This window comes from Solenopsis invicta, chromosome 16 (assembly GCF_016802725.1).
Source record: "Solenopsis invicta isolate M01_SB chromosome 16, UNIL_Sinv_3.0, whole genome shotgun sequence".
Taxonomy (NCBI): Eukaryota; Metazoa; Arthropoda; class Insecta; order Hymenoptera; family Formicidae; genus Solenopsis; species Solenopsis invicta.
In genome coordinates, this window is record NC_052679.1 from 16,977,689 (window position 1) to 16,992,052 (window position 14,364).

A 14,364-nucleotide genomic window follows, 5' to 3' on the forward strand; every position below is an offset into this window, starting at 1 on the left:
GTCACAGCTGATGGCGCGATACTTGTTTTTCCAGACACGTGCAAAGTGCATTACGTGCAGTCAGTGCCAGTCAGTGCAGTAATCGATTAGCCGACACGAGTCTGCTCATATTATGATTGGAGCTCCCTTTCCTCTTTTCATACACGCGATCGGAGCGCGCTGTCTGCATCTCGTCTGCACTATCCACGTCCTTGGTTTGTGGCGATGGCGATCTGCCAACATATAGCGATGTAGTTTGTGACGCGCGTGTCTGTCACGATCTGTCATAGACTCGCAGGTCGCAGGTAGGAAGCAGCAGAATGTCGTTCACCAGCTGCACGGTTATTTGAGGCGGCTCCTCCCGAAGAAGCCGGTGAAAGTCCACTCTCAGGCTCCGACATGGCTCAGCTGAACGGCGTGCTAAAGGCCGTGGAGACGTTGAACGCGTTACGGGAGTCGGACACTCCGTCAGATTCTGGAGCAAGGTATGTGCGGTAAACATCTCTTTAACAGCGAGAGAAGATTGTTCCTCAGTAAACGCGAATTTCCACACTTGAATAGCAAAAAGGAGAAGGTGTCGTGCTGCGCGATCATCGTCGAGGGGATATGCTCACCGACCGTCAGACAGAACCCCAAGTTTCCACAGATTCTCAGTGCCACCATCGAAACACTACTGGCACTCTGTAACGATGATGAGTCCGACGTCAGGATGGTCGCGGACGAATCTCTCAACAAAATCATAAGGGTAGAATTATATTTTTCTGTTTATCGTTAGACCACAGGTTATAGATATTTCATGAAAGCGAGCATAAATCGAGAAACTAAACACTTGAGGATGTATATATTGTAAAATACCTTTTAAGGCAATCCATTGGACTAATAGATATATTATTATCATTCTTTACCAGGCGATGGTCGACAGTAACATTGTTAAGATTCAGATAGAACTTTACAATGAAATAAAGAGAAACGGACCTGCGCGCATTCTGAGGGCTGCACTCTGGAGATTTGGCTTGCTGAGTCACATGATACGTCCTTCGAGGGGTAAAGCTTATGTGTCAAATTTGATCCCATGTATAGTGATCATTGCCCATCGGTCAGAGGATACTGTAATAGAAACGTTATCGCAATCGTTACCATTAATTTTTAAAGTATTAGGACCATTTATGACAGACAAGGACGTTAAGGTAAGCGTCTCGATATTATCATGATTGTATAGAACTATTGTATTTCCACAAGTTTGGACAAAATTAAATCTTGTTCCAGAATTTGCTGAAAGCATTCTTTGAAAATATCTCTTCCTCTCAAGCAGTTTTTCGTAGAACAGCAGCTAACATGATTCTGGTAACTTGTATAAATTGCAGAAAACCACAGTTCTTTTTAAATTATGTGTTGGATTATATGTTAGGTACGTGCGTTAAATAATTATGACACGCATAGTACAAAAATATTCATATATTAATGGCGTTTATCTTGTCAGATATAATAACGTTGGGAAGAAACGCCGAGGATCATTCCTCTACCGTTATTGGCGTTTTTGGATGCCTGAGACTGATTTTACCTTACATATGTAAACCTTCGGAGTCCCAAGACGTCGAGACACAACGGATAGATAGCCTCTTACACATTTACGAGTTGTGTTTGCACTACACAAAATGGCATTCCGATCACAATGTTATAAATGCAGCTTTAGAGACCTTGGCACAACTTTTAAAAATGCCCCCAAAGCCACTCGTGTCCGTTTTATTGTCTTTGGAAGGTATAACACAAAGCAGAATAATATCAAATCAAAATGCATTTGTTCCCTCGCTGGGTCACTTGAGTATTTCTAGCGCGAGTACCACTCACGGTGGAAATTCGGATTCTATTTTGAATTTGCATGAACCTGATATTCCGGAGATTACTCCAAACACGGAGTGGATCACAGATACGGAAACGACAGTGCCAGTTGCGTGTAATCCACAAACACAGAATGAATGCACGAGTGACTTGACGGAGACGAAAGAGAAGACATTAGAGAGTTATTGCGAGTTGAAAATTGAAACCACTGACAGTAAGAACGAGCATGTAAACTCGTAACTCGCGTAATAATTTTGCATTTTATTAACTTTTGATGTTTTTTAGTTGAAGTCGCGGAAGAAGGCAGCGATGTTGAAAGTGAGATTGAAAGGTCCGAGAGAGTACCATATCCAAGTCTGCAAAATGAACACTTAAGGGAAGACGATTATTCCGAGGAGATCACTCTCTCGTGCGCTACTCCTAAGAAATCCTCTTTGGAGTTTGCATTATATGAAGCGGATGTTGGAAGTTACACGGACTCTGATATGCCCGTCAAGTTTTGCTGTCGTTACCTGGTGTCATCCTTTTTGTTAGCTGGCAAGCCCGGGCAATTGATATCGGATAAATTGTTTCGCGTTAGCGTAAAGTCTCTTGCTCTGACATGCGTGGGTTACATTCTCAAACTTTATCCGCACTTGTTTACAATGACCGTTGCCAGAGAGTCAAGCTGCAATGAGACGAACCAATTGATTGCAGACATCTTGCTATTTGCCAATCACTCAGATCCTCAGATCAGGGGTAATGTAGCGGTGGTTATTGGAATCTTTTTAAAGTCTATATTTGTTCAATACGGCGGCTCCTTCCAGAACTTTGAAACGGAGTGTTTAACTCGGCAAGAACATGGAAATATATCATTGGAGAACATGATAAAGTTACTTTTAAAAGTAAGTTTATATAATCTTTATAAAGGACGACAGTCTTTAACATATCCGTCTTGAGAGTTTTTAACTTACGTATGTTTTTTGTCTAATGTACAGGGCCTGAATAACGATTCCGCAACAACTTGTCGCCAAACGTTAGACGCGTTGAACCTCTGCTTGCCAGAGTTACTAGATTCCATCGACAATGAATACGGTCTTACCATCTTGACTGCGTTGCCAAAACTTATGAAAAATCCATATTTTCTTGTGAAAGTAAAATTAGCTGATTTATTGAGCAGATTATCGTATATTACAATAGAACACATAACAGGACAATCATTATTTCAAGAGCACTTTATCGATGTTATAATAGCGTTACTAGGTGATCAAGACCAAAGGGTGAGACACGCTGCGTCAGATGCGATTGTTAAGTAAGATATATTTTGTAGTTATGCAATTAATTGCATTTACTCGAATTATAATATTATTTGATTTTTTTTTATTATTTCAGGAGTATTCCGTGTTTATATTTTCGACAACCTCAAGAGGATACTGTTACAAAGAAGGCTACGCAATACACTCGACAGTTTTTAAGCGCAGTAACATCGAGTATCTCGGAATTGTCATCGTGCCAAGATAAATACAAACCGTTCGTCAACACGTCCATCAAGCCCTTTGTATTTCTGAATCATTACAATGGGACGAATTACGATTCTAGTCTAGAATATTCTTTATCTCGCATAGTTAATATCCTAACAGAAATACTGACGGTGCATTCTTCAAAATATTTAATATACGGGTGTTGCGAGACCCTCTTCTGTTTGAGCGAGGCTTATCCTACTACAGTTTATGTTAGAGGATGGGATTGCATTCTACCAAAGACATTGCTAAAAAAATCCAAGAAGAACAATGATCGATCAGATACTAGTGATATTAGTTTCGTGAATGAAATGATTTCTTCTCCAGTATGCAGTAGTCTGTTGTCATTGGCGTTGCCGTTGTTAACGTCGTCAACTATAAGCTTAGATTTATCTACGCATAGACACTTAGTCCTCCTCACCGGCAATCTAGCTTCCGGATTAGCTGTCTGCAACTTCAAAACTGGCGGTGATCCGCTGAAACTTTGGAGTACGTGTAAGGACAAATACATGGAATTATTGTTGACGCACATTATGAGAGTCCTCAATATTTTCGTTCACGTCATCGATGAGGTGCAATTAGTGCAGGTGAGCTCCAAGCCCGTATTGCCGTCTTTGTCCACGCAAACGTTGTCGCCTAGGAAGAAGATCATACCAGAGCAAAAATCAAAGGAGAAAGGAGAAAAGATTAGTGGCTTGAAGAGTGGAAAGGATCAAATGGGAACGTTTATTGGTAAACCGCACTACATGAAAATATACGACATCCTGAAGGCGGCGCATTCTAATTATTCAGTCACCCTGCAGCATGAAGCCAGCGAGATGTACGTTTCTCTGCTGAACGCGATGCTGGACGTTCTTTCGCAGATTCTTGAAATTGCATCGGTCAATGAAGCAGGTAGAATAGCGGAAGAAGTATTATGTTACCTAAAAACCACCGTCGTATTGTCACCAACGGCAACGGTTCAATGTGTGCAACAATTGCTGAAGTGCTTATTCAGTACGAACGTATGTGCGCAGTGGAGCGAGCTGGACGTGCAAAAAAATGTAGATCGATGCGGTACTCTGCAAGATGAAATCAAAGGTTTTTATAACCAGTGTTTTCAACAACCCGCGAGACAAATGGCGAACACGATTAAATGCATTGGAAATAATTGCAGGGGCGAAAACGAGCCGGATAATGGGTAAGTATTATTCCAATATTTCAATAGTATGTTGTGTCGCATTCAGGTTTACTGATATCTTCTCTTTTGCTTCCAGATGGATAGGATTGCTGCGCAGAAAAAGCGATCGTAAATTTTCGTCGGTATTTAAGACTTTGGCGCGATCTTCAGATCAGAAAACATCTGTCGCGTCCTTCATCCGGCTCTTTGAACCGATGGTTATAAAATCTCTGAAGCAGTACACTGTCACGAGTAATATCGCGTTGCAGTGCCAGGTTCTGATGCTGCTAAGTCAACTGGTTCAATTGAAGGTCAATTATTGTCTGCTGGACTCCGACAAGATATTCATTGGATTTGTGTTAAAGCAGTTTGAATTCATTGAGGAGGGCCATGTGCAACAAACTGAGGATCTCTTGCCGAGAATGTTCAATTTCTTAGTGCACCTGTCGTATGAGAAAAATCACTCGAAGGTGATAATAGGCATACCGAAGATAATTCAATTATGCGACGGTCTGATGGCGAGCGGGCAGCCGGCGATCTCGCACTGTATACCTGCGCTCGCGCCTGTCATCGAGGATATATTTCTTATTCGTAATGGAAGCTCGAGCGTGGTTGAGCAGCGGGAGTTGGAAACTACGAGGGACGTGCTAATAGCTATGCTGCTGCGTTTGGTGGAGTATCACGAGGTTGTCGAACTTTTGGCGCTGTGTCTGGCCGAGTCCAGATTTAGCGGAGATGGTAACGGCGAGGAGAAATGGCGGAGATGGTCCAGACTGACGATGGACACTGTGCTTCCGATCCTGGCCGCCGGGAAACTCAGAATAGAATCCGAGACGGCTCACGTCGCGTTGGTAAAACTATTCGCGGCGATCTCGCCCACAGTCTTCCGACCGGTGGATCCGCTTCTGAAGATTCTATTCACCGCGTCGATACCCGCGACCGCTCCGATTCTCAAGCTGAAGCGCTGGCTAGGCATGATCAACGTCGTATTGCTGTCGCTGATCTCCTGCGCAAAGGAGGAAGCAATGCTGGCACGTCTCTCGGATCTCAGCGTATGCGTGTCAGATGTGTCGCAACTGTGTTCGCCACTTCGGAGCTTCTCTTCCCGTGAATATGCGGATCCGTTGAACGCCTCGAGCGTCCAATCACGCCAAATGTTGCCCGAGCAAGTATTAGCCAGATTCATATTTAAGGTGATCAATCTTGTGAGCACAAAGGTATTTGGTCTGCTCGGTTTGATAAATCATAAGTCCGCAGATCCCTTCGTCGATTTCTCCGATTACACGGCGGACGACAATTACCTCGTTCATCAGTTCGCGTTCTTCCTACAATTGTGCATTCATATGTTCGAGTCTGGCAGTCATTGTAAAGTAGCGAACGCGACGATGCAGATGATTCAAGGACGCAATGTGTCCGATGAGGAGAAGTTACTCATCGACGATTTGAATTACTTAATGCTCAGCATCGGGAACGTGTGCCCGACGGTGACGTGCCAATGGGCGTATCTGATGATTCTATTGGGATACAACGAGATGTCCTTCTGGTCAAGAGTGTTAGGTACCGGCAAATCCGATCATGTCCGATCGAGTGAGAGGAGAATACGCGATTGCGTTAACAGTAATACGAATATCCAAATTATTAGGAGAGGTGGGATTATATTATTCTGTGACTACATATGCGAAAATCTGAACGACGTGGAGCCGCTAACGTGGCTCTTGGTAAATCATATAGAGGAGGCAATAAACGTCGCCACCGAGTCTCCGGTGAGGGATCTGTTGACCACGGCGATACATAGGAATCCAGCGGCCAGCGGACTATTGGTACAGGCCGTCGCGACGAAGTGCACGGATTTGACGCAGCCCAGTTTTATAAAGCGTCTGCTGCAGTGTATCGAGGGCGCGCATCATTCGCAAAGCGGCGCGGTTATAATGACTTTGATACCACGGTTATTGTCCACCAAGTATCTCGCTCTATCGAGGATGGCATCAAAGATCGCCAGCCGCCGGGTAGAGATACTGTTGACCACCAGCGCGGAAGATGCGAAGGACCAATTGTCAAAGGACGATATCATAAAGATCATGGATGTCCTGCAGACCACCAAGCTGGCGAGGAAACACGGCGGCTTGGTCAGCTTGCTAAACAAGCTGGCTGTACAATATTACGATCTGTCACCGCTGGAACTCGATCAATGCAGACCGTTCAATCCGTCTACCGTGAAGAGCGTTCAATTAGATCGGAATTGGTTTCTCTCTCAGGTGAGAATACGTTGCTGCCACGCAAGCGCTGGTAACAATCCCATGGAATTGGCGCAGTTGTTGAAGGACCTGGACTTTGACGATTGTCTGAGCATCCTCTCTTGTAAAGAGTTCAATCTGAAGATTTTGAAGCACTGTGTGATATTAGGAGCTCGACTCACCATCGAGAAGTGCCAAAAGTTAGAATTTGGAAAAGCGCAGAGCGAGAAAGATTTTGATTTTGATGCTAGTCCTTTATATGTCGCTGCCAAGCAGTGCTTATTAGAGCATATTCATTATATCTGCGAGCTCGTACCGAAACCACATCAGATCTATTATCCGGAGGCGGATAATAACAGCGGGAAGGAACTGAAGTACGCTACTAGATTCTCCGAGCTATTGAGCGACGCTCTATATTGGGAGATTCTTTTCACGATAATCCCAACTGTCAAAATTTACATGAAGACATTACCGAAACTAGCTAAGTACAACGTAGCGAAGATCGATATGAAATTCGAGGAGGATATTGCCAAGTTCTCTATGCTGTGTCTCGAGTTGGCACATTGGATGATCTATTCGGATAGGAAGGGTGTCCATAGATTAAAGCCGCATGACATGGACATCGCGCTAAGTTGCGCGGCCGAAATCTTGAGACACGCCGCTCCGAATAAGATTTTTGGTGATAATGCACGTCACACCTGGGTCTGTTCCGCGGCGATCTCTCTGACAAAAATCGTGGAGAGTGTACTGACGACGGTAGATTCCTTGCCGACTATGGATTGCCAAGCGCTGGAACCGGCTCTTCAGGACGAGGACACGAAAGACTACGCCCGGGCGTGCATTCAAATGGCGTCGATAGTGGCCTGGCTCGAGAAGTGTCAGGTGGATAACAGCACGAGGAATATTCCACCGTACCTATTTAACACGATAAAGTCGTTGGTCATCAGCATCAGTCGTCAGCCGTTAGTAAATTCTTACATCTTGACGCCTCCATTAGTGTGGAAACACGGTTGTCACGTCGTCGGCTCAGGCCCCACCAAGTGCTATTTTCCATTGATGTCGTCCGAATCCAATCTTCTGCAGGAGATGGACATCCTGGAGCAATTTATTTATCGGGTAAACCTACTGGGTTGGACGTCCAGATCGCAGTTCGAAGAGATCTGGATGGCATTCCTGAGCGTTCTCAACTTCCTGCAAAACGAGAACACGCCCTCGGACGAAATCGCGACTTTGATCCAAACGAGTAGCCTGGCGATTCAAGCAATAACGAGATTACTCTTGCAAACTCTGTTGCTACCGTGTCCTGGCAATCCCGGTGCCAGCACTCTAATCCATCATCCGAGAGATCCCCAACTTTCCGTGCATAAGACCAGCTCCCAGAAGCTGTTTGCGATACAAGAGCTGCTCCTGTGGAAGTACGAATACATGAACGACGCGGAAAATAAAAACGGCTTGAGATTGGATCATATATTCCATCGAGGCAATGTAGAGAGAACCGCAGTTTTCGACAGATATATGTACAGCCAATTATCGGTCTCTTACTTATGGTCGCTTTGCAATCTGTACGAGGACAAGTTAAACGCTTCTGTTCTTGATTTGAAGAACAGGCGGAACGATGCGCTGATGTCCGCCTCTCTCGATCTAGACTCCTGTCTGCGTTTTCTAATTGAGCATTACACCATCTGGACGTCACCGCAGGTTAACACGCCCGTACAATTGCTGACGGAAATCATGAAGTCGATTCTGGCGATCTCGGAACTCTTTCTCGAGAGATCGCAGTACCAGTGGATGTTAGACGTGTGCTTGGAAGTTTCGAGGGTACATCCAATGGAAAATGCTATCTTGCATCAGTATCTGACTGTTTCTGTGTGTAAAGCCGCCGCCGTTTTAACGCCTTTGGTACGCCCTAGGAATTTCATATAACAAAGAAACGAAGATCTTTCTTCTTGTTTTTAACCAACATCACTTCGTAGGATTTGGAAACGTTGGATAAGGTGAAGCGCATAGTAGACGTTAATTTAAAGTCGGTATTCCTGGCTTCCAGAGTATCCGCGCTTCATGGCTCTCTGTACTTGTTACAAAGCGCAGTACTGGCCAAATGCGAGGAGACGATGAATATTATACATCCCCTGGCCATTGAGTATATACAGAAGCACATTGATTCACAGGATTTAAATAGGTAATTCTAAACGAGTTTTAATTTAATTGTATTTAATAAAGTCTCGAAAACATCTATTAATTTCTATACTATTGTTGTGGCTGTTGTGTAATTCGTTGTTGCTTTGGTACAGCGTTTTAAGTCAGAGTGAAGAGCATCAAGGAATAATGTGGGCTCTAGTGTTCTTTTTGCTGGAGCATGCAGAAGACACTCCGCCGGACACGGAAGCGCCGGCCGTGTTAGAATTAGTCCTTTCTCTAGTCACGTCTCAGAATATTTCATATGGTTTACATCAAACATTGTTGCAGGTATGTCATGGCATCCTTTTTCTTTAATTGATACGAATACAATGATTGCCAATTTTTCTTGATAGGGTCTTGAGAGGCTCGTGGCGACGAAGAGCGTCGTCGGTAAAGTCGCTGAGCAGATCGTTAAAGTCGCAATAGATCGGCTGAAGCAACCCAGTCCGCTACTCGCGTTACCAGCGCTGCAACTTTTATTGACGTGCATGTATACAGAGGCAGCTGATCGATTGAATCAACCTGGTGTCGAGGAACCATTGCCGGATGTGGAGCCGGAAACGCTGGTCCGATCCATCGAACGCACCTCCGCGATATTCGACAAGATCCGCAAGGGACATTCTATGGAAGTAGAAGTGCTGTGCACAGTTCTGTCATGTCTCCTCGGGGATTTCTTCCCACCGTCAGAAATTCTTACCAAAGTTATTGGGGAATTTTTGTCCCCACAGCAACCGCATCCGAGATTACTCTCCGCTGTTGTTTTCAAAGTTCGTACATTGATTGAAGTTCTCAAATTGTAACGCAGTCGAACTATGTAAAATAAAATGCGAATGTATGCTTTTGCGCCAGGTCTGTGAGAAAGCATGTACCTGCACGGAAATGGAGCTCCTTCAAGACTGGGTGGTTTTCAGTTTACCGAATTTCATTCAAAGCTTGCCGATGGCGATGTCAACTTGGTGTTTGTCTTGTTTCTTCATAAGCGCATCGACAAATCATTGGTTGAGAGCTTTGTATCCTTTTCTTGCTAACATAACTTTATAATTTTTATGAAGAAAATAATAAGATTCCTTAGCTATAACATGGTAGATTTCCGTATGTTCAGTCGAGGATAGGAAAGTACGAATATGAAGACAAGAAAATATTGTGTATAGCAGCTTCGGATTTTTATCACAAGGTAGGTCAACGTTAATTCTTAGCTTTTAACGTCTATTTTATTTATCAATTTATCGATTTCAGCTATCCAAAGAATCTCAAAAGAAGGCATTTGTCGAGAGTTTCGAAGCTGCCGCGAAGGAACCTGGAACTCCATTTAGTGATATTTTAGCCTCCTTTTAGATAATGTTGACCATAGTCAGGAAATCTCAAAAGAGAAACTATCCTATAAAATATTAAACTCAGACTGTAAAAAAAATCGATGTACAATCACTGGTGCGCTGGCGCGTTACGTTATGCCTGTACATTTGTATGTATGATGATATTTATTTTACATTATGTCCCGTCAAAAGAGAGATATGCAACTTGTTTTGCAATAAACAATATTTTTTAAATAAAAATTGTGTAGCGTAAATGTTTACATAATATTCCTTTTCGACGATCATCCACAGCAGTGTCGCATATCGTCGAATTAAAAAGAGCCTAAATCTAAAAATCTTTATTCATATATTAATTTCATATAATTAAAAGTAGAATAAACAACTTTCTGTAAATTGTAAAATTTTCTTAAAATGTTTTGACTATATATAATAATACTTTTTTTCTTCGTCTCAGATTGCCATTATTAGTCATGAATTCTTGTCAAAATTAATTTCGTAAAATTTCAAGTTATCTATTATGTAACTGAGAGTACACGAGTGGATCAATAGATATACATATGTAGTTATATTATTTCAAAATTTTTATATTTGATTTCTTTTAATTTTATGTCTGCATTTTGATTGTATTAATGTACAGTCACTATGACAGCTAATACAACCGAAGTGCAGCTATTTTGGATTTCCAACATTGAATTTTCTCCTGATTGTTCCTGCATCGAATTTTGCAACTACTCGAATCGAAACACGTTCGCATCGAGCTTGGACGAGCCTTATCCGTCAAAGTTCCTCGAGTTTCTTTTTTTCTGTACAGCGCGTGTATACAATCTTTCATATCAATTATATACTTTTTTAAATATTTCTTTGGGCATACAATTTTAAACTCGTGAGGATATTAATAATCAAGAGAAGGAAATTTATTGTATGCTCTTTGAGAGAAATGCAAGTTATGTACTGGTAACGATATCATGAAATTCAATCTTCCTCGGTAGAATTTCAGTGTTGTCAGAGAATCCTTGGCTGAGCTCTGATTATGCAGCTGGATACGGTAAATTTTAAGGGGATTAAATTTCCAACGCTGTCGACGCTTCGTCCTGGCTACAACTTATTTCAGGAAACTATGGAGTTGTATAAGAGAATGCCCACGTACAGGGATGCCGGATTACATCGTCGCCGTGAGTTCTGCTCTAATTGCGAACAAAACGAGCACGAGGATGTACCGCACGGCGTCGCGATGCATAGAAGGAGAACGAGAAATTATGAGAAGCATTGTCCCTCGTGCCATTGCCCACCCGAGAGGCGAAGATTTTCTTCGCCCGGTAGACCAAGGTGAAGACATGCCCTTAACTAATTAATAAAGGACAATTATAAACGAATGATTACCTAGTAAAAAATTCTTGTATAATTTTATACCTTTCTCAGATTTTGTACACGTATTGAAACACTTTTCAGAAATGTTCTCAGAAGAAATCTTTTTTCAGAGAATTTTTCATATGTATTATTATTGAAATATCTTGAAATTTCTAAGATTTTTTTGGTTCCGATTTTTTGATTCCGATGAAATATTATAAAATCTAAAAGAGTTAAAAGTATTTTTTTAGAAATTATGGGATGAGAAATTTCAGAATATTTCAGAATTCACATGTATAAAAAATTATCAGAGAAGATATGGACTTTCTGAGTATTTCTAAAAAATGTTCCAATTCATATAAAAATTATGAGAATACTTTTCACCAGGGTAACTATAAATTTAACGATATTTTATAAAGTCCATTTATATATCTAAAGCGCGGATGTATGTGTGCGATAAAACTTTATTTTTCTTCCCTTATATTTCAGTGCAATTTAATTTTTCACACATGCAATAGATTTTATCTGGTGTTCTCAATATCGATTTCTTGATTCAATTTTTCCCAATTGTTAATCTTCAATGAGAGAATGAATAATCGAGTGTAATCGAGTCAGGATTGCTTTTAAGGACTTCGGAAAACGTCGAAGCGATGATAAATCGATGCGAACGCGTCTTCACGGATCCGATGAGTTCGGTTATCAAGAAGTCGCAGAGCAGTCCTTTGTCGCAGAAACTGTGCTGGTACGAGTGTCAAACGGATCCTCATTCTCGTTGCCCGAGAAGATCGTTACACACCCGTCGGCGGAGACTGGAACAGGATAGATATCTGCTCAGGATGAAGGGAGACGCCGCGAACTTGGAATTGACCAATGAAGATATCGCGGCTTGCTCCAGGTACGAGCGAGCGGTACCCGTCAAGAGCTCGCTGAAGAAACACGGTCATTACAGGCAGGCTGAGGTACTAAGGCACATCCTTCGACGTGTAAAAGATTATACATACGATTCTAGAAAAAAAAGAGATGTGTAATTTATATCATAAAAAAATCATTCATCGAAGGGAATTTTTCGTCATCCCGATCGTCATTCCGACTTTAGCTGATATCTTTTAGAGATCGCCAGACGAGCGGGAATGTTCCGACGCAGAGAGCGAGGTGTCATTGAAGTATACTCCACGCGTTCTCCAATCGAGGAAGTCTCGCGTGCTGAATCCTGGGCCGAGGCGCCGCTACGCCGGCATCGGAGACGGTGAAGACGTCGCGGAGACGAGAAACGACAGCGACGTCGAGTCTCAGGAGATGAGGAAACTCGTTCTGGGATTCGAGGACATGGAGAGGCTGAAGCGAGGCGACGGCGAGGCGACGGTGACGATCAGCGAGGATGACAAGAGGTTCGAGAGACGGAGACCCGACGTTGCGAGAACGACGAAATTGAAAAAATCTGGGGATGTTGCCTCTCGTTACGTAGCGAGCAAGTCGTCCACGCTGATCGGTCAGTCAATAAACAAACCCACGAAGGAACTCGTACTCAACAAATCCGCGGATCTAAGCACGAACCTGGATCTTCACGCCGCGAAGACTTGCATCTTGGAATCGATCGATCGTATGCTCGGTACCATGGACAACACGAAAGTACGTATAATATTTAACGACAGTGTTAGTTTCTCCGTTGCTTTCACACACACACACGCACGCACGCACACACACGCACACGCACGTATACAATATTGATTTTTTTATTTCATTATCTAGATTCATTCCTTAAATTTTTCTCCCATCTGTTGCTAAATTAACCCCCTGCATATTTAAAATCCCTTGGTCTTCTCCTCACCTTTTGCATATCTTTTTCTATATATTTTCTATATAATTTTACAAAGAAAATATTATTACGATCGAATATTTCCCTGCATCGCTGTGATAAATATTTTCTATAATATTGTCAGAACAATACGCCTGCGCAACAGGAGCAAACGGAGGAAGAGACTCTTGAGAAGATAACTCGCGAACTCCAGGAGAGCGGCTGGCAATTATTATTCAACGGTTTAACGATCCATAAAGACTCGGCAGACACTAGCAAGCGAATCGTCCGCCTGGAATGTTTGCATCATATTCGGCAGCAACTTGATAAGCTCTATGCTCTCGAATCGACTCTGGACAATTGCCCGCCCAAGCTGCAGCTTCCGTCAAGCCGCGATATGCCGCGTAACGAGGAACGTCAACAGTCGCAGCATCAATTGGAGCAGAAAACTACGGAGTCTTGAGCATGCTGGAAGTCCGTTCGCATTTTTTTTAAGTCTATTTAAGCACCATCGTAAATTTCGAAGATCCATGATGCGCTGATATACAAACATGTATATGGAGAAAATATTTTTCTTATTACCCTCAAAATCATGATAGTCGTAGGAGAGCATAGACTCCGAAAAATTTTGTTATATTTTCAATAAAATTCAATAAAATTTTAATAAAAATTTGATTGAATTTTACTAAAGTTATAGTAAAAGTCCATGTTCTCTCATGACTACCATGATTTTGAGAGAATAAATTCTAACGGAACTTTTCTTTATGTATACATAAAAAATATATTATATTGAAAAAAAAATATATATATATGCAATATGCATCGTGGATGTTTGAAATGCTAGGACGAATTGCAAACGTAAGTATCATCATGCGTTAAGAGCGAATGAGCATTATATATGAAAATGTCTACGCGCTCATACGAATAACTTAAACGTATGAAATTTTATAAAATAAATGTAAATGTAATTTGTAAAATCTGGCGTGGTCCTGCTCACTTACGATTTTCGGCGAGGCGGGGA

At 42.2% G+C, this 14,364-nt stretch overlaps 2 protein-coding genes across 3 annotated transcripts; both read left to right on the forward strand.

Annotated features, from left to right (window-relative positions):
• Positions 1–162: 162 nt before the first annotated feature.
• Positions 163–10,441, forward strand: LOC105203053 (huntingtin). Of its 2 annotated transcripts, XM_011171791.3 has the most exons (15): positions 163–464; positions 541–724; positions 888–1,166; positions 1,246–1,387; positions 1,460–2,032; positions 2,104–2,702; positions 2,796–3,109; positions 3,190–4,497; positions 4,574–8,609; positions 8,684–8,889; positions 9,002–9,176; positions 9,242–9,655; positions 9,738–9,898; positions 9,975–10,062; positions 10,125–10,441. In XM_011171791.3, the coding sequence occupies exons 1-15, from the start codon at positions 379–381 to the stop codon at positions 10,221–10,223; spliced, it is 8,664 nt and encodes a 2,887-aa protein (XP_011170093.1). In that variant the 5' UTR covers positions 163–378; the 3' UTR covers positions 10,224–10,441. The 2 variants fall into 2 exon arrangements, with proteins under 2 accessions (XP_011170093.1, XP_025989530.1); XM_026133745.2 differs by lacking the exons at positions 163–464; positions 541–724; positions 888–1,166; positions 1,246–1,387; positions 1,460–2,032 and having other exon boundaries at positions 2,281–2,423; positions 2,515–2,702.
• Positions 10,442–10,646: 205 nt separating this feature from the next.
• Positions 10,647–14,315, forward strand: LOC105203054. The gene is made up of 4 exons (XM_011171792.3): positions 10,647–11,527; positions 12,177–12,507; positions 12,659–13,177; positions 13,489–14,315. The coding sequence occupies exons 1-4, from the start codon at positions 11,232–11,234 to the stop codon at positions 13,804–13,806; spliced, it is 1,464 nt and encodes a 487-aa protein (XP_011170094.3). The 5' UTR covers positions 10,647–11,231; the 3' UTR covers positions 13,807–14,315.
• The last annotated feature ends 49 nt before the right edge of the window (positions 14,316–14,364 follow it).

Excerpts from the sequence above, each read along its gene's own strand:
- LOC105203054 (XM_011171792.3), top strand. The coding sequence starts at position 11,232 with ATGCAGCTGGATACGGTAAATTTTAAGGGGATTAAATTTCCAACGCTG. Across the intron at positions 11,528-12,176 it reads TCTTCGCCCGGTAGACCAAG|GACTTCGGAAAACGTCGAAG; the intron begins GTGAAGACATGC and ends ATTGCTTTTAAG. Across the intron at positions 12,508-12,658 it reads GTCATTACAGGCAGGCTGAG|AGATCGCCAGACGAGCGGGA; the intron begins GTACTAAGGCAC and ends GATATCTTTTAG.
- LOC105203053 (XM_011171791.3), top strand. The coding sequence starts at position 379 with ATGGCTCAGCTGAACGGCGTGCTAAAGGCCGTGGAGACGTTGAACGCG. Across the intron at positions 8,890-9,001 it reads GATTCACAGGATTTAAATAG|CGTTTTAAGTCAGAGTGAAG; the intron begins GTAATTCTAAAC and ends GCTTTGGTACAG. Across the intron at positions 9,656-9,737 it reads TCTCCGCTGTTGTTTTCAAA|GTCTGTGAGAAAGCATGTAC; the intron begins GTTCGTACATTG and ends CTTTTGCGCCAG.